General features: G+C 36.2%; 1 protein-coding gene across 6 annotated transcripts in view; it reads right to left on the bottom strand.

The window, feature by feature from the left end:
• Positions 1-19,073, bottom strand: part of DNAAF4 (dynein axonemal assembly factor 4) — a 70,662-nt gene that overhangs the window by 2,360 nt on the left and 49,229 nt on the right. For 2 of the 6 annotated variants that reach the window (XR_008299162.1, XR_008299164.1), the window contains 4 exons: positions 10,800-10,953; positions 9,649-9,754; positions 7,278-7,406; positions 1,440-1,512 (listed from right to left, as the gene is read on the bottom strand). Coding sequence is in view for 3 of the 6 variants with exons in the window: in XM_027067302.2 (XP_026923103.2) it covers positions 7,297-7,406; positions 9,649-9,754; positions 10,800-10,953 (370 nt within the window). In the remaining 3 variants the exon portion in view is untranslated. Of the gene's footprint in view, positions 1-834; positions 1,513-3,517; positions 7,407-9,648; positions 9,755-10,799; positions 10,954-19,073 lie in introns of those variants that run through there. The other 4 variants (XR_008299163.1, XM_027067301.2, XM_027067302.2 and 1 more) reach the window with 4 other exon arrangements.

Raw genomic sequence — 19,073 nt, 5'->3', positions numbered from 1 at the left:
GTTAAACAAAAAACATGTTTATTAGGTCATAAAAAGGATAAAATGAAGTATAAATACTGTCAAAAGTAGTTCCTTAAAGAGACTATTTTAAGATGGCCATGGGGGGCGCCTGGGTGGCTCAGTCGGTTGAGTGTCCGACTTCGGCTCAGGTCACGATCTCAGGGTTCGTGAGTTCAAGCCCCGCATCAGGCTCTGGCCTGATGGCTCAGAGCCTGGAGCCTGCTTCCGATTCTGTGTCCCCCTCTCTCTCTGCCCCTCCCCCATTCATGCTCTGTCTCTCTCTGTCTCAAAAATAAACATAAAAAAAAAAAAAAAGATGGCCATAGAGTCATCATAATATGCCTTTAAAACATTTTAGAAAAAAAAATAAATTAAAAAATAAAACATTTTGGAAAGGGGAATTACATTTCAAAAACTATGGGTAATGACAAAGAGAAGATGCTGGTAATGTGGTCATTATCTGAAGCATAAACCTGGTTTTATTGGAGAGTTAGTTACAGTGAGGTATGCCTTAGGGTTTATAAACACACCTTACAGGAAAGAGAAAGCCTGTTGTGTACAATTGGATGCATGATGCCATGAAACATTCTATTCAAACTAATTCTCCTTGTTCTGATTCTATGTGTTAAAAAACAGAATTCAACTGAGTGAACTTGAAAAATTTAACTGGCTTTATTTAACAGTCAGGCAGGCAGCATCCCATCTAGCCAGCAGAAAAGTGCTCTGAGAGGCTAAACAAAATGGAAGATGTTTATAGGCAGAAACAGGGTGGGGCAAAGAAGCTATTAACAAAAAAAAAAAAAAAAAAAAAAGAAGGGGGAGGAGGAGGGGGAAGGGGAGGAGGAGGAGACGAAGAAGAAGAAGGATTGTTTCAGGTTTCAGGCAAGGTCACCTTCCTTTGGGGGAAGCATGGGGTTCTAGCAAGCAATTTACCTCACTAGTGCTGATCAGAAAATTCCAGATTGACTGGTTAAAGTTCAGATTCTTGCAATTATATCCTGATTTGCAGCAATGGGGGCAAGTGACTCCATTTTTATTTTACTTTTTTAATTATTTTTTTATCATTTTTAAAATTCCAGAATAATTAACATACACTATTAGTTTCAGGCATACAATATAGTGATTCAACAATTCTACACATTATTCAGTGCTCATCACAATAAGGGTACTCTTAATTCCCTTCACCTATTTCAGCCATTCCCTCCCCTCTGGCAAACACCAGTTCTCTATATTTAAGAGACTTTTTTTTTTTTTGTCTCTTTTCCCTTTGTTCATTTGTTTTGTTTCTTAAATTCTACATAGGAATGAATTCATGTGGTATTTGTCTTTCTTATACTGACTTATTTCACTTAGCATTATACCCTCTAGATCCATCCATGTTGTTGCAAATGGCAGAATTTCATTTGTTTTATGGGTAACATTCCACTGTAGATACATACCATACCTTCTTTATCCATTCATCTATCAGTGCATACTTGGGTTGCTTCCACATTCCAGTTAATGTAAATAATGCTGCAATAAACATAGGGGTACATATATCCTTTCAAATTCTTATTTTCACTTTCTTTGGGTAAATTGTAGCAGAATTACTGGGTCATATGGTAATTGTTTTTCATTTTTCAAGTAACCTCCACCCATTTTCCACAGTGGCTGCACCAGTTTGAATTCCCACCAACAGTGCCCAAGGGTTCCTTTTTCTCCATGCCTTGTTACTTCTTGTCTCTTTGATACTATCCATTCTGACAAGTGTAAGGTGATATCTCATTGTGATTTTGATATGCATTTCCCTGACAATGAGTGATGTTAAGCATCTTTTCGTGTGTCTTTGGAGTAATGTCTGTTCATATCTTCCGCCTATTTTTAATCAGATTGGTTTTTTGTTTTGTTTTGTTTTTTTTTGTGTTGTGTAAGTTCTTTATATACTTTGGGTATTAACCCCTTATTGAATATATTATTTGCAAATATCTTCTCCAATTTGGTGTCTTTTTGTTTTGTTGATTGTTTCCTTTGCTATTCAAAGCTTTTTATTTTCATGTAGTCCCAATAGTTTATTTTTGCTTTTGCTTCCTTTGCCTTAGGAAACATATCTAGAAAAATGTCAGAGAAATTACTGCCTGTGCTCTCTTCTAGGACTTTAGGTGTCATATTTAGGTCTTTAGTCCATTTTGAGTTTATTATTGTCTATGGTGTAAGAAAATGGTCCAGTTTTCCCAAAACCATTTGTTAAACACTCTTTTTCCCACTGCATATTCTTGCCTCCCTGGCGTAGCTTTATTAACCATGTAAGTGTGTGTTTATTTCTAGGCTTTCTATTCTGTTCCATTGATCTATATGTCTGTTTTGGTGCCAGTACCATACTGTTTTGATTAATACAACTTTGTAGTATATCTTGAAATCTGGGATTGTGATACCTCCAGTTATGTTCTTCTTTTCCAGATTACTTTGGCTCTTCAGGATCTTTTGTGGTTCCATAAAAATTTTAGGATTTTTTATTCTAGTTCTGTGAAAAATGCTCTTGGTATTTGATTGGGATTGCATTAAATCTGTAGATTGCTTTGGGTAGAATGGACATTCTAACAATATTTGTTCTTCCAATCCATGAGCATAGAATATCTTTCCATTTGTGTCATCTTCAATTTCTTTCATCAATGTTTTATAGTTTTCAGAGTACAAGTCTTTCCCCTCTTTGGTTAGGTTTATCCCTAGGTTTTATTATTTTTGGTGCAATTGTACATGGGATTTTCTTAATTTCTCTTTCTGCTACTTCATTATTAGTGTACAGAAATGCAACAGGTTTCTGTATATTGATTTTGTATCCTACAGCTTTCCTGATTCGTTTCTCAGTTCTGAAGATTTTTGGTGGAGCCTTTAGGGTTTTCTATATATATAGTATCATGTCATCTACAAGTAGTGAAAGTTTTACCTCTCCTTACCAATTCCCATGCCTTTCATTTCTTTTTCTTGTCTAATTGCTGTGGCTAAAACTTCCAGTACTATGTTCAATGAAAATGTTGAGAGTGGAAATCCTGTCTTGTTCCTGCCCTTGGGGGAAAAGCTCTGTTTTTCCTCATTGAGGATGATGTTAGCAGTGAGTTTTTCATAGACAGCCTTTATTATGTGGATGTCTATTCCCTCTAACCCTACTTTGTTGAGGGTTTTTATTATGAATGGATATTGTACCTTGTCAAATGTTTTTCTGCATCTATTAAAATAATATTTTTTGGGGCGCCTGGGTGGCGCAGTCGGTTAAGCGTCCGACTTCAGCTCAGGTCACGATCTCGTGGTCCGTGAGTTCGAGCCCCGCGTCAGGCTCTGGGTTGATGGCTCAGAGCCTGGAGCCTGTTTCCGATTCTGTGTCTCCCTCTCTCTCTGCCCCTCCTCCGTTCATACTCTGTCTCTGTCTCAAAAATAAATAAACGTTAAAAAAATTTTTTTAAATAATATTTTTTTATCCTTTGTCTTATTTTTTAATGTTTATTTATTTTGAGAGAGTGTGCACGCACATGAGCAGGAGAGGGGCAGGGAGAGAGAGAGAGAGAGAGAGAGAATTCCATGCAGGCTCCCCACTCAGCATGGAGCCTGATATGGGGCTTGATCTCACAACCATGAGATCATGACCTGAGCCCAGATCAAGAGTCTTAAGCTTAACTGACTGAGCCACCCAGGCAACCCTATCCTTTTTCTTATTGATGTCATGTATCAAGTTGATTGATTTGTGAACATTCAGCCACCCTTATATCCCAAGAATAAATCCCACTTGATTGTGGTGAATGATTTTTTTTAATGTATTGTTGGATTTGGTTTGCTAATAATTTGTTGAGGATATATGTATCTATGTTCATCAGAGATATTGGCCTATAGTTCTCTCTTTTTTTTGTAGTGACTCTATCTGGTTTTGGTGTCAGGGTAATGCTGGCCTCATAGAAAGCTTTCCTTCCTCTTCCATTTTTTGGAATAGTTTGAAAAGAATAGGTATTAACCCTTCTTTAAATGTTTGGTAGAATTCACTTGTGAAGCCACAAGTGACTCCATTTTGGACCTGTTTCTTTTAACATGTTTACCAAGCAATTTTATGATGTGATTTACTATATACATCTGTTTATAAGGAAAGGTGAATTGTCATATAACCTATCATCCCCATGCAGATGCTCAATTTCTAATTATGAATTAATAAGTAGGCAGTCTGTTTTGCTGGGTTAATAATTAATAAGTAGGCAGTCTGTTTTTCCCAGGCAGTCTCCTGAGCTGGGTTAATGTCAATCTGATACTCAGAGATGGGTCAGCTATTGATAGGTGTTTGAGAGTGAGACTGAGCCAGATCAGATCAATACGATAATGAAATACTCCTGTATTCAGTCTTTTTGGGAGATCACCTACTAACCCTTTCCCCAGATGGTATGTGCAAAAATCCTTTGTCCTTATTTGCCACATGGATGAGTTCACTGGAAAGTACCTGGCTTGCTGGTGACAAGTGGTCTCTCCTTCACCAAACTCTAAACAGGTTCCTTTAGCCACTTTCCAACTGGGCCTCATCCTTGGGCCTTGTCAAGTTCAGCTGTTAGCAAGAATAATGCTAAGTTGGGTTAGCCAGAATCCCCACCATTAATTTCAATCACTCTCAGTATTTGACCAAATTCCTCATCTCTCATCATCCCCAGGTAATGCCCAATCAACCTGGCCTGCCTTCAGCAAGAATCCTGTTAGATTAACATAGCCAGAATCTCCCTACCCCTGATGTTTCCTCTTAGTGATTTTCTATCCACTGACAACTCCAACCCCCACCCCCAACTTGTTCCTTAGCTATTAATCACCACTTGTCCATTGCCCATGCTATGTTATGAAAAGACCCCAATTCTACACGGAGATCTCTTTTCTTATCCTGTAATAGTTCCCAAGTGAAATCTGTTTTTACTGCTCTAACTACTGTCCAGCTCTGGTTTTCTTTGACTCTGGAAAACTGGGCAGGATATGTTTATACAAACATATGTGTTTACTTTCTACTTAACTATGAGATAGCACCTATCTATTAGGAATAATATTTTCACTTCTGTCAGTAAAGAGCTAAATGCATTAAAAAAAATTATACCAAACCTGGTCTGGGACAAACCACTTTTGCTTAATGTAATTCACAAACCTCTTTCTGGGAAGAAAGAGATGAACTTTCCTCATAAAATGCTTAAGCACTTTAATGACATAAAAACAGGTTTAATCAAACTAGTTACCCATCCACCCTGACTCTCAAGTGACTATCAAAGGGCAAGTGAGTGGTATATTAAAATATTTTTTTAATTAAGTCTAACAATAACTATTTTCTATTCCTGTAAAGCATCCACTGCAAAAATGGGCTAAGTCTGATCTTTCCTTTGTAATCAATATTTTGATATAGTTTTGATATTTCTTCATAGCCAAATTTGTCAAAAAATCATCTTTAATTAACATGTATACTATGTATTTATGTGTATGGTAATCACATAGTAGTGGGAGATTAAAGATCCCTTCAGATGATTAAAGATCCCTTCAGTTTACATTTCTGTAATAGCCACATTTAGTTTGTTATCCATTTGGTATCTTGAAATTAATTTCAATTAAATAATTGACATTATGAAAAAAATCAAAGGACTACTATTAGAATTTTTTATCTTTTATTCACAGGCCTTAATTAGCACTATTATTTGGGAGGTATGTTTTTATCATAAAAGAGATGGGAATGTTGTATCAATATTTCAACTCTGTCACTACTTCAATCTAAGACAAAAGTCCCTTGTAAACCATAGGAGATTGCTCAAAAGAGGTCAAGTATTCGTAAATACAAATTCTACTGTTGCATTTAAACCAAGACTTTACTTAGAGGATAGGGTAAAAAATATTCACACATAACTAGTTAAGACTATCTCTTCTTCTATTCCTCCAAGGATAGATCTTTTGCCCTTAGGGCAGCTATTGGGCCCAGTCTTTTCGAGAGGGCAGGGGGAGAGGGGGAGAGGATGGTAATAGGAAGAGCCTGAAGCAGCACTAGGTTGGTTAAATATTTTGAACATCAAACTGGTATTTGACACACATGAAGACCCATCTTCATTTTGGTAACACTTATTTTTTAAAAATAAATTGACAAACCAGTGTTGATTATAAGCAAAAGCAATCCTTATTAGAAGCAAGTCTTATTAGAAGGTCTAATAACTGGACAAGGCTGCTATGTAAGTTATCAAAAGTTGCTTTATAAAAGTCTCAAGGTTGCTGAACTAACCTTATCTGTTCCCATTCAAAAAAAATATTGAGTTAAAAAAAAAAAAGAATGAAGCTGTCTTATGGTCCATTTGAATGATATCAGATGACCAAATGCTATAAAAACTTACTCCTAAAAAATTGTTTGATTTTTCTAAAAATCCTCTAAATATAAACAGACAATTGTGATAACTACTATGTGCAAAAGGGAAGCTATACTGTTTTTGCTTAATGCTTGCATCATCACAGTGATACAACACAAGTGGTGGTGCAATCAAATGCCAGTATCATACATAATATTCTGTGTTAACATTTCACCCTTTGCTGTCTTTTTTTCTTTTTCCTATTGTACTTGAAGGTACTAGAAAACTTACCTTCATCAGATAGTATGAAATATGATCAAGGCTTTGGGGAACACTGCCTGTACCTGAAGTTGAAAACAAGGTTTCCCAAACAGTTGTTTTGCTAGATTGAACTGGTCTAACCTCCCACACAGGTGGTGGAGAAGTATGAAAGGGGAAAAAAAAGGTTCTGTGCATTGAAAATTAAGTGAACATCAGTATTGATTATACCAAGGTCAATCATTCAGACAACTAAGTAGTATATATAATTAAAAAAAAATTTTTTTTAAGGTGGTCTTTTATTTTCAAATTTTACCTTGTCAAAAATGAATCCATGTCTTAATACTCATCACACCAACAAATATTTGGTTAGTTTTAAGGGTAAGTTGAATTCAGTAACAACAACAACAATATATATATACATATATACATATGTATGTATATGTAAGTACATATATATGTATATGTATATATAATTAATCTGTGTATTAAAGAAGAATTAAATCATTCTTGTTTTGATTTACTTATTCAGAAACCATTCAAGTCACACATTTAATTTTCCATAGATTTGTAATATATAAATCTATAGATTTTGCCCTCTACAGAACTAGAGAACTAAAGAGAAAGTGATTTTGCACAATCAGCCATATTTACAAATATTCCTAATGTCTCCAGTTATTTTTTTAAAACTTCAAACAATATCTAGTACAATACCTAGTTGCTTCAGCAGTCATTAAGATTTTAGTTCTGTTCCTTGAATTATATTCCGAATCTTCTCAGCATCATTTTGCACAATTTCATTGGACGGGTCAATCTTAAGTGCAGCTTCATAATCCTGTAAGCCTATATTTATATACCAGTGATAGTCAATAAAATCAGTATTTTATACATACTTGTGTTATCTAGACAATTTTTTTTTTTACTAAAAATAACCAATAAGAACATGGTTCAGGACAAGTACCAGGTTTTCAATTAGATTCTCATTTTCATATATGCATCTCTATGTAGTATTTCTAAAATACTGCAGAAATTTTTCAGTAATTTCAGAAGTAATTATACTCACTTCACTCAGGATTTTGTAAGAAGCAGTTTTTTTAGGGTTTTTAAAAATTCATTTAAGTAATCTCAACACCCAATGTGGGGCCAAGATCAAGAGTCACATGCTCTTCCAACTGAGCAAGCCAGGCACCTCAGAAACAGTTATTTTAAATTCAAGTACAAATAAGCTAACAGCTTAAACTCATTAAAGCATGAACAGACTCATTTTTGAAAAATGCCATCTTATTTAGAAATTCTAGATTAGGAGAGCCTGTGTGGCTCAGTCGGTAAAATGTCCAATTTCAGCTCAAGTTTTGTAGTTTTTGAGTTCGAGGCCTGCGTTGGGCTCTGTGCTGAAAGCTCAGAGCCTCGAGCCTGTTTCAGATTCTGTGTCTCCCTCTCTTTCTGCACCTCCCCTGCTCCTGCTCAGTGTGTTTCTCTCTCAAAAATAAATAAACATTAAAAAAAATTTTTTTGATTCTAGATTAAAAAAATAATTTTGGTAGACTCAATCCATACTTTATATAATCCATAGATTATTGTTTATGTTTTTTTCTATAGCTATCATACCTACAGAATTCTTTTGAGGAAATTTGGCTTAAAAGGAAAGCATTGTGGGCTGGTTGTTACATATATACACAAATGAGTCTAAATCTTCACCAAAATAAGCAGTGGGAAAATTTCTTTGAGAATAAGGAAACTTGAGTTCTAAGTGCTACTGATTTGCCATGCCACTTGAGGTATAGCACTTAACTTCTCCAAGCCTCCATTTTCTCATCTTTAAAATGAAGAGTACTTTTAGCTCAGAAAGTCTATAGTGCTATCATTTCTAAAGAATGCTTTAAAATCTTTCATTCCTGCATTCATAATTTTTATCTTCACAAAGCTGGACGAGACACTTAAAAAACAAAAACAAAAACAGGGCATATAAATCTCATATGGGTGCTTTGGTTGGAAAAAACTCTGGGGTACCTGGGTGGTTCAGTCAGTTGGACATAGGACTCTTGATTTCACCTTAAGTCATGAGATCGAGCCCTGCATCAGGCTCTGCAATGCACGTGGAGCTGCTTAGAATTCTCTCTTGTGCACACATGTGAGCTCTCTCTCAATAAATTTAAAAAAATTTTTTAAATTTAAAAAACGAAAAAATTAGAAATCTAAAAATGTCAGAAACAAATTTAAAAACAAAGTCAGAAATAATAAAACCATATAGACTAGCCCCTTCCCTGGTAAGGCATCATCAAGGAGTATACCTTTAGGCCTTGAATAAAGGAAAGCTGAATGGTCCTCTGGGTACAGAAGTATGGGAAGAAGAACATTAACGGTAAGACACTGACTACTAAAAATTTTTGCCTTTGGAGCAAAATGAGTAACTGCAAACCAGTCCCCAAACACATTAAAAACGAAAAACAATAAAAAATCAGTGTTATGGCTTCTATCCACCAGGCTGAATTACAAACCTTAGCACAGTCCCACAAATATAAGCAATGATCATATATGGTAGTACATCAGTTATTTCTGAGCTTGTGTGTGTGTGTGTGTGTGTGTGTGTGTGTGACCAAAGCAGTTCATTTTAAATTTGCATCATATCTTAACTGACTCATTAAAAAAAAAAAAAATTTTAACGTTTTTTTAATTTTTGAGACAGGGAGAGACAGAGCATGAACAGGGGAGGGTCAGAGAGAGGGAGACACGGAATCTGAAACAGGCTCCAGGCTCTGAGCTGTCAGCACAGAGCCCGACGCGGGGCTCGAACTCACGGAACCAACTGAGCCACCCAGGCACCCCTTAACTGACTCATTTATAACCTTTATCACACATCTTTCTATATAAAAGTTGTCTGATGCTACGGTTGTTCACTCCCTTCTACAACAATAAATTTTTTAAGTATTTCAAAATCATTTTTGTCAGATAAATTGCAAAGAATACATTAAATGCTAAAAATATAAGACAGTGGAGTCCTAAAAAGTTATGATCTTAAATAATCCCATTGATACTTTTTTCAGAGTATAATTTGTAACTTAAAACATTTCTATCAATTTCTTACCTTCTACATACAATTCTAGTTGACAGAATGCTGTTCCACGTCGTATATGTGCCTTCATTCTTCCATTAGCATTGTCTGCAACAGGTGGTGTCAGTAATTCTAGTGCCTTACAGGATAAAATGAGGGAAAGAATTTCCTAATTTAAACTTGAGCAAAAACATGGTAAAAATATTAACTTTGAAACAAGCCTCATGTCTTCACCCACCAAAATTTTGGGCTTAACTGATATAGAAATGTATCAAATACTTATATTTGGGTTGAACAATTTAAAGAATTGTTCAATTGTTCCTATACAAGATTCATACCCTCTCTCCCAAAGTCATCTCTGGTTTATCATTTGAAACCTCTACATTTTTACCTTTATTAACAGGAATGATTAAAGAGTATTGGAGATCTTTTATAAAAATTCAAATTGGGCATTTCAGTTCATTCAATCATTCAATAAATATTTGTGGCGAGAATTGTGCTAATAAAAGGAAAACTGGATCCTAAGAATATTGCCAGATCTTTTAGTAGCTTAATAAGATCAAAGTATGAGGATCTGGTTATTTCTTCCATATTTTCAATCTCAAGGGGCAACCTAAGAGATTTTGCATGTGATTTTCCCTGTAGACAGGTTATTTGGATATGGAAAAAAAGAGAAAAAAACTAGTTTATTAGTAATGACATGATATTAGTAATGAAATTAGGATATACTAAGTTACTCTGAAAATCGGGAAATTACTAGGGAGCTATCCTACCGTGCAAGTGGTAGTGATAACAAGGGAATACCAAGTTTTCTTCCTTCAACCTTGCAATAAGTCTGCAAAACTTTAATAAGAAAAAGGGTAAGCACAACTGACAAACATTTACTAATTTCCTTGTGAATTTCAAAGGATACATCAAGGAAATATAGGAGCAATTGATAGGGGATTTCTAATGAAACTTGAAATCTCAAAAAAAAAAAAAACAGTTTCTTATCTATTCAAACACAGAAAAATCTTTTTTTCAGTAAAAAAAAAAAAAAAAAAAGCCCAACAAGATGACTCTTATAATCCTTGCATCTCAACTACATAAATTTAAAACAAAACACATGAAGGGTATCATTTAAACCAATAAATAAGGATAACAATTTTAAAGCAACACACACACACACACACACACACACATACCTTAGAAGAATCTTCGATGGCCTTGTGTAAGTTTTTTAGTTTTAGGTGGCAAGCAGCCCGATTCAAATACAATAGTGGAATCTTGTTATTTAGTCTTATGGCTAAGTTATATGCATTAATAGCTGCCAAATAGTTTTCTGTTGCAAACAATTTGCTAATGAGACAAAAAAAAAAAAGGAAAACAATATAACATTGAAATAGGAACACAGAAATACTATCTAGTAACATCTGGCAGAGGAGATGGCTTACCTCCTTTTCTATTCCCTATACAATGGTTTGTAGGCTACACTGCCCCCTACTTTCCTCCACATGTATCAACATATATTCTGAATGGGACTGACCTCACCCCCACCTCCAAAGGTAGCTATGGTAGTTTAAGCCCTAAGCATATTTCTATCCTCTTGGCTACAATGACTGACTTGGGGATAAGCTTGTGACCTAAATTGGTCTATTCAGAATGAAGCCTGTGACTTTGTTTCCAATGTTGGAGAATGAAAAGTTGGGAAAACTCCTCTTGCTGGATACAAATGAAGAAAGCATACAGCCCTAACTGTGGTGACCATTTTTAACACGATGGAAAGAGCCAGCACTAGAATGAAGCTGATACCAGAGAATTATGAAAAGAATAAAAAGGCAGACAGAAGCAGAGTCCTTAGTGATACAATTAAGCTGCTGCATCAAGCTTTACCTGAAATATAACATACCTTTAGCTTTTTAGTTACACAGCCAATAAATTCCTTTTAACAGAGTTTAAAATTGTTTAAAAAAAATTTTTTTTATTACTTGCAAACAAAAGCATCTAATAGTTTAAATCTTCCAAAATTCTCTTCAAACAGATGTACATAATTAAGGGTTTTATTTAAAATGTAAAGTGGTTTTTATTTTTCATGTACAATTCCTAGAATTTTGGAAAATGCACAAACAAGGGAAAAAATAAAATACCAAATATAAAACTGCTATATAAAGAACACTTTGTATTTATTTCCAATTGGCTGTACTGCATACTGTACCGTTCTAGAACTTGATGACATCAAAGTAAAAGCACCCAGTAAACCATTAGTAAAAGGTAAAACAACACTACTGTGACATCTAACGTAATCCTGATTCAAGTTTAAAATAACTTGCACAAACTAGAAAAGCTAATTCTCTGGTAAAAGTTTATGTTTCTGAAATGCCTCATATCACCTAGGATGTTTCGGAATGCAAGTAACAGGATCCCAACTCAAACTGGCTTAAACAAGGAAGTAAATGATCTCACATTTAAAAAGTCCAGAGAGGGAAGCCAGGGTGGCTCAATCAGTTAAGCCTTAGACTTTTGATTTCAGCTCAGGGCATAATCTCATGGTTTGTGAATTCGAGCCCCACATAGTGCTCTGTGCTCACACGGCAGAGCCTGCTTGGGATTCATTCTCTTCCCCCTTTCTCTCCCCACTTCCCTGCTTGTTCTCTCTCTATAAAAATAAATAAGTTTAAAAAATTAAAAAGAAAACAAACAAAAAAACAAAACAGAAAAACAACTCCAGAGGGAAAGGCTCCATGCCCAATGAAATCAGCAACTTGAACATATTATCAAGGCCTAAGGTTCCTTACACTTCTCCATTATACTATACTCACAAGCTACTTCATCCTAGGGCTGGTTTTTCTCATAGTATAAGACGACTGCATAGCTTAAGGTGCCACATTCAAAGCACGATATTCATTAGAATAAAATGGGACGGTATCTTCTGGTATATGCTCCTTGAGAGCAAAAAAAACTTTTCCAGAAATCTCCTGGTTCACCTCCTTTCCCATCTCATTAACCAAAAGTACCCACCTGAAAAAAATATTAAGCCTTGGGGTACCTGGGTGGCTCAGTTGGTTAAGTGTCTGACTCTTGGTTTCTGCTCAGGTCACCATGATCTCACAGTTCCATATCAAGTCCTGTATCAGTTCCACATTGAAAGGGATCCTGCTTGGGATTCTCTCTCTTCTCTCTTCCTTTCCCTCCCCCACCTCAAGCTCTTTCTCAAAATAAACTTTAAAAAAATATATATTTTGTCTTAATAAAACCACCAGTCACTCCCTCTCTTCCTCAATCTATCTCCCCATCTGTCTCTCTCTCTCCCCACTTTTACACCTCAGTACTACATATTGCTGTTTGGGAGCATTTAAGAAAATTCAACAATATGATAATCTTTTCATATTAAGAAAATTGGAGATACACTATTTTTAAAGATTTTTTTTTTTTTTAAGCAAAGTATTCTCTAATTTCTGCCAGGATTTCTGAAACCAGTCTCCTCCTAATGATGGACATTTAGGGTTTTTGTTTCCTAATACTCTGCTTTTATAAACATTATAATAAAACATAGATCTAAAAACAAAACAACAACACAAGCAAATAAACCCACCAGCAGTGCAGTGAAAACCCTGATTTGTTGAAGTCAATCAGAATTTATCTCAGGACTTGGTCACATGGGTAATACAGTCTACACTCCTAACCAAAATAAGGTCTCAGCCAATAAGAATAAAGAGAGGGCATACATTTTGGCTGGATAACCTATAGTGTCTACTACAAGCTCCCCCTCCCCTTTTTAATTATGGCACAATATACATAACATAAAATGTACCATTTTTAACCATTTTTAAATGTATAGTTTAGTGGCATTAAGTACATTCACATTGTTGTGCAATCATCATCAACGTCCAACTCTAGAAGTTTTTCATCTTCTAAAACTGAAACTCTGTACTCATTAAACATTAACACCCCATTACCTCCTACCTTTGACGACCACAGTTCTATTTTCTGTCCTATGAATTTGACTGCTGTAGGTACCTCATATAAGTGCAATTATACAGTCTTTTTCCTTTTGTAACTGACTTGTTTTAATTAGCGTAATGTCTTCAAGGTTCATCCATGTTGTAACATGTAACAAGAGTTTCTTCCCTTTAAGGCTATTGAGAATACACCATTCACAAAAATAAACTCAAAATGGATAAAGGACCTGAATGTGAGACAGGAAACCATCAAAACCCTAGAGGAGAAAGCAGGAAAAAAACCCCTCTGACCTCAGCCACAGCTATTTCCTACTTGACACATCCCCAAAGGCAAGGGAATTAAAAGCAAAAATGAACTATTGGGACCTCATGAAGATAAAAATCTTCTGCACTGCAAAGGAAACAATCAACAAAACTAAAAGGCAACCAACAGAATGGGAAACGATATTTGCAAATGACGTATCAGACAAAGGGCTAGTATCCAAAATCTATAAAGAGCTCACCAAACTCCACACCCGAAAAACAAATAATCCAGCGAAGAAATGTGCAGAAAACACAAATAGAACTTCTCTAAAGAAGACATCCAGATGTCCCACAGGCACATGAAAAGATGCTCAACGTTGCTCCTCATCAGGGAAATACAAATCAAAACCACACTCAGACACCACCTCATGCCAGTCAGAGTGGCTAAAATGAGCAAGTCAGGAGACTATGGATGCTGGTGAGGATGTGGAGAAACGGGAAACCTCTTGCACTGTTGGTGGGAATGCAAACTGGTGCAACCTCTCTGGAAAACAGTGTGGAGGTTCCTCAAAAAATTAAAAATAGATCTACCCTATGACCCAGCAATAGCACTGCTAGGAATTTACCCAAGGGATACAGGAGTGCCTATGCATTGTATCCCAATGTTTATAGCAGCACTCTCAACAATAGCCAAATTATGGAAAGAGCCTAAATGTCCATCAACTGATGAATGGATAAAGAAGTTGTGGTTTATATATACAATGGAATACTACCTATTGACAATGAGAAAGAATGAAATATGGCCTTTTGTAGCAATGTGGATGGAACTGGAGAGTGTTATGCTAAGTGAAATAAGTCATGCAGAGAAACAGAGATACCGTATGTTTTCACTCTTTTGTGGATCCTGAGAAACTAAACAGAAGACCATGGGGGAGGGGAAGGAAAAAAAAAAGGTTAGAGAGGGAGGGAGGCAAAACATAAGAGACTCTAAAAAACTGAGAACAAACTGAGGCCTGAGGGGGGGTGGGAGGGAGAGGAGGGTGGGTGATTGGCATTGAGGAGGGCACCTGTTGGGATGAGCACTGGGTGTTGTATGGAAACCAATTTGACAATAAATTTCATATTAAAAAAAAAAGAATATTCTGTTGTATGGATATACCACATTTTGTTTACCAAAATATCCATCAATGGGCACTTGGGTTGCTTCTACCTTCTGGCTATTGTGAATAATGCTACTATGAACATGAGTGTACAAATATCTGTTTGTTTCCCTGCTTTCAATTCTTTTCTGTACATACCTTAAAGTGAAATTGCCGGATCATATGGTAATACTATTTTTAATTTTTTGAGGAGGCTCCATACTGTGTACAATTTATATTCCCACCAACAATGTTCAAGGTTTCTAATTTCTCCACATCCTCACAAACACTTGTTATTTTCTGGGTTATTTTGTTATTTTGATAATACCCAGTGTAATCTATGTAAATTAGTATCCCACTGTGACTCTGATTTGCATTTTCTAAATAATTAGTGACATTCAGCATCTTTTCATGCACTTTTGTCTTTGGAAATCCTCTTTGGAGAAAAGTCTATTCAAGTTCTTTGCCTAATAGATAGATAGATAGATAGATAGATAGATAGATAGATATAGATATATATATATAGATATATAGATATAGATATATATGATAAATATATAAATATTTATATATTTATCATTTATATATATATTTATTTTCTTTGCCTACTTTTTAAAAGATTGTTTTGTTTTTAAACTGTTGAGTTGCAGAAGTTCTTTAAATATATTCTGGATATTAACCCTTTATCAGATACATGATTTGCAAATATTGTCTCCATTCCATGGGCTATCTTTTCATTCTGTTAATGGTGCCCGTCATGTGCAAGTTTTTAATTTTGATGCATTTCCACTTACTTGTCTTTTCTTGTCTGTGCTTTTGATGTCACATCCAAGAAATATTGCCAAATCCAATGTCATAAAGTACTCTGTGTTTTAGTCTAAGAAATTCATTGTTTTAGCTCTTCTGTTTAGATCTTTTATCTCTTTTGAGTTAATTTTTGTATAAGGTGTTAGGTAAGGGCCCAACTTCATTCTTTTGCATATGAATTTCCAATTTTCCCACCACCATGTGTTGAAAAGACTGTCCTTTCTCCACTGAATAACTATTGAAAATCATTTGATCATAGAGGGGAGAGCTATTTCTGGACTATCTATTCCATTGGTCTGTATAACTACAAATCTTATATTAACCTATACATTTGAAGAACAATTCCATTTTTCATCTTTAACATAAGTTTATAGTTTTATAATATAAAAGTTCTTTCAGAAAAATTTTTCCATGTTTGAAGGGAAGAAGAGTTTAAAATGAAAATTATTGGGGCACCTGGGTGGCGCAGTCGGTTGAGCGTCCGACTTCAGCCAGGTCACGATCTGGCGGTCCGTGAGTTGGAGCCCCGCGTCGGGCTCTGGGCTGATGGCTCAGAGCCTGGAGCCTGTTTCCGATTCTATGTCTCCCTCCCTCTCTCTCTGCCCCTCCCCCGTTCATGCTCTGTCTCTCTCTGTCCCAAAAATAAATAAAAAACGTTGAAAAAAAATTTTTTTAAATGAAAATTATTTTTTAACTATTTTTAACATTTATTTTTGAGAGACAGAGAAAGAGCATGAGCAGGGGAGAGGAAGAGAGAGGGAGACACAGAATCTAAAGCAGGCTCCAGGCTCTGAGCTGTCAGCACAGAGCCTGATGTGGGGCTTGAAACCACGAACCCTGAGATCATGACCTGAGCTGAAGTCGGACGCTTAACTGACAGAACCACCCCAGCACCCCTACAATGAGTGTTATTAAAAGAACCATTGTAGGAGGCATAATAGCAAGAAATATAAAGTATTAAAATATTTTTAAAGTTTACGTATACATATTAAAATATAAATCCAAATGAACATTACTTTTTTTTAACTTTAATGTCACTACAAAAATCCAAAAATCTGCCGTATGGCTTTTAGAATGATTTTGAACTTGGAAACAGCCAAATTTCAAAAGGAAAGGGAAAAAATTAAACCTGTATCCAAAGGGCAGTAACCTTTGAGCAATTTAAGCAGAGAAGTTAATAACCATGAAGTCTTCATTGATGCTTGAAATAAGGCAATGCCAGTGAAAAGAATTATGCAAAAGTACTCATTAATTCAACACATACCGAGTGCTTATTATACTGAATGTATAGTGAGAATAAAAGAGACATGAACAATTGCAAACAATCCTGTCATTTTTATTTTTTATTATTATTATTTTTAAATTTTTTTTAATGTTTTTATTTATTTTTGAGACAGAGAGAGACAGAGCATGAGCAGGGGAGAGGCGGAGAAAGAGAGGGAGACACAGAATCTGAAGCAGGTTCCAGGCTCCGAGCTGTCAGCACAGAGCCTGACGCGGGGCTCGAACTCATGGAGTGTGAGATCATGACCTGAGCCGAAGTCGGACGCTCAACCGACTGAGCCACCCAGATGCCCCAAATCCTGTCATTTTTAATGTTTATTTATTTTTGAGAGACAGAGAGACAGAGTGAGGGGGGAAGGGGCAGAGAGAGAAGGAGACAGAATTTGAAGCAGGTTCCAGGTTCTGGGCTGTCAGCACAGAGCCCAACATGGGGTTTGAACCCACAAAGTGTGAGATCATGACCTAAGCCAAAGTTGATGGTTAACTGACTGAGCCACCCAGAAGCTCCAACAATCCTGTCATTTTTATGATGACTGACGGGTATGCCTTTGTAAAGAAAGAAACATTCTGATTAGCAATAGCCAAAAGGGCCCAAGATTTTGTACAAGACTGGGAGAAGCAACCAGAGGCAGGAATGATAAGAAAGAAGTGATGTAGAGAGAAGTAAAGAAAAGGGCAGAAGAGAGCTAGGAGAAATCAGAAGTAGTGGGGCTTAGCAACAGCAATAGGGCCAGGAGCAACACATATTCCAACAGAAGACAGAACGGCTCTGTTTTGTGGGCAATAGGAACTGTAACAGCCACCTGCCCCTGAACAGACTTCAAAAATTGTTGTCTCTTTCAGCATCTTATCTTTCAGCATAGAAAACATTCTTGGGTATCTCTAGAGCTTCTAAAGCTGAGTATCAGTATGCCTTTGTGAAGTCACATCAACCACTACAATTTAGCACTCAGGATGGAAACAGGAAAAAGAAACTACATACTAAACAAAATGACAAGTTAGGCCATAACAGGTAGTGTATTGTAATAGAATCTTACGGGCTATAAAATGCATACAAACAAGCAAGTGAACAAAATGATAATTACATCAAAGAAGTCATCTTAGAATAAATATGGATTCTAAACTTCTATAAGTCAGGCAAAAGGTAGAAGTATAAGAAAACCGTCTTATCTCCAGAAACATAGTTTTTAAAATGCAGAAGACGGGTGCCTGGGTGCCTCAGTTGGTTAAGCATCCAACTTCAGCTTAGGTCATGATCTCAGTTTGTGGGTTCAAGCACCTATGTTGGGCTCTGTGCTGACAGCTCAGAGCCTGGAGCCTGCTTCAGATTCTGTGTCTCCCTCTTCCCAGCTCCCACTCTCTCTCTCTCTTTCAAAAATGAATAAACATTAAAAAAATTGTTTTAATAAATAAAACGCAGGAGAGCAAGGCATATTTGGCAGATCTGTCCTGAAAGTAGGCAGGTGCAAAGGACTGTTGGAAGATGACTCTTCATGGGAATTTTATGTTCGTGCATATCTTATGTCAGATGCACAGATGGCTTTTATTTGGGACAATCTTTTCAAAGATGTGCATATAGAACATAGCCTTGGAAAATATAGTGTCTCCCTCTGGGGCAAAGAGCAGATTTATCTGCTGTTCAGTATGAAAAAAAGATAGTATCTCCTTGTGGGTCAAAGGCTGGACATATTTGCTTATAATCCTCTCATGAAAAATTATGTTCTTTAAGCATGGTGTTCTCAGCTGTGGTTCAAACCTAGGCCTGCCTATGCATTGGCCTTGTGGGACTTGAGGCGCAAAGGGAACCAATATGAAGGTCACACTGATTGCTGTGCCTTGAATAACATTCCTTTGTCTCTGACCCATGAGTCTCATGTCTTCTCCTGGTATCCATGAAACTGTGGTAGGCTAAACCTTCACAGTTCTTGCTGGGGCATGGACCCAAACCTAAGTATGTGGAAGAAACTCAGTTTGGCAAGTAGAATTATATACTGTGTTGGGAGAAGATGGTCAATAATCAGCGTCAAAAAGTCCAACATGAAGTAAA

This window comes from Acinonyx jubatus, chromosome B3, assembly GCF_027475565.1.
Source record: "Acinonyx jubatus isolate Ajub_Pintada_27869175 chromosome B3, VMU_Ajub_asm_v1.0, whole genome shotgun sequence".
Lineage (NCBI taxonomy): Eukaryota > Metazoa > Chordata > Mammalia > Carnivora > Felidae > Acinonyx > Acinonyx jubatus.
The sequence above is the reverse complement of the archived record's forward strand: the minus strand, read 5'-3'. Positions and strand labels throughout refer to the sequence as shown.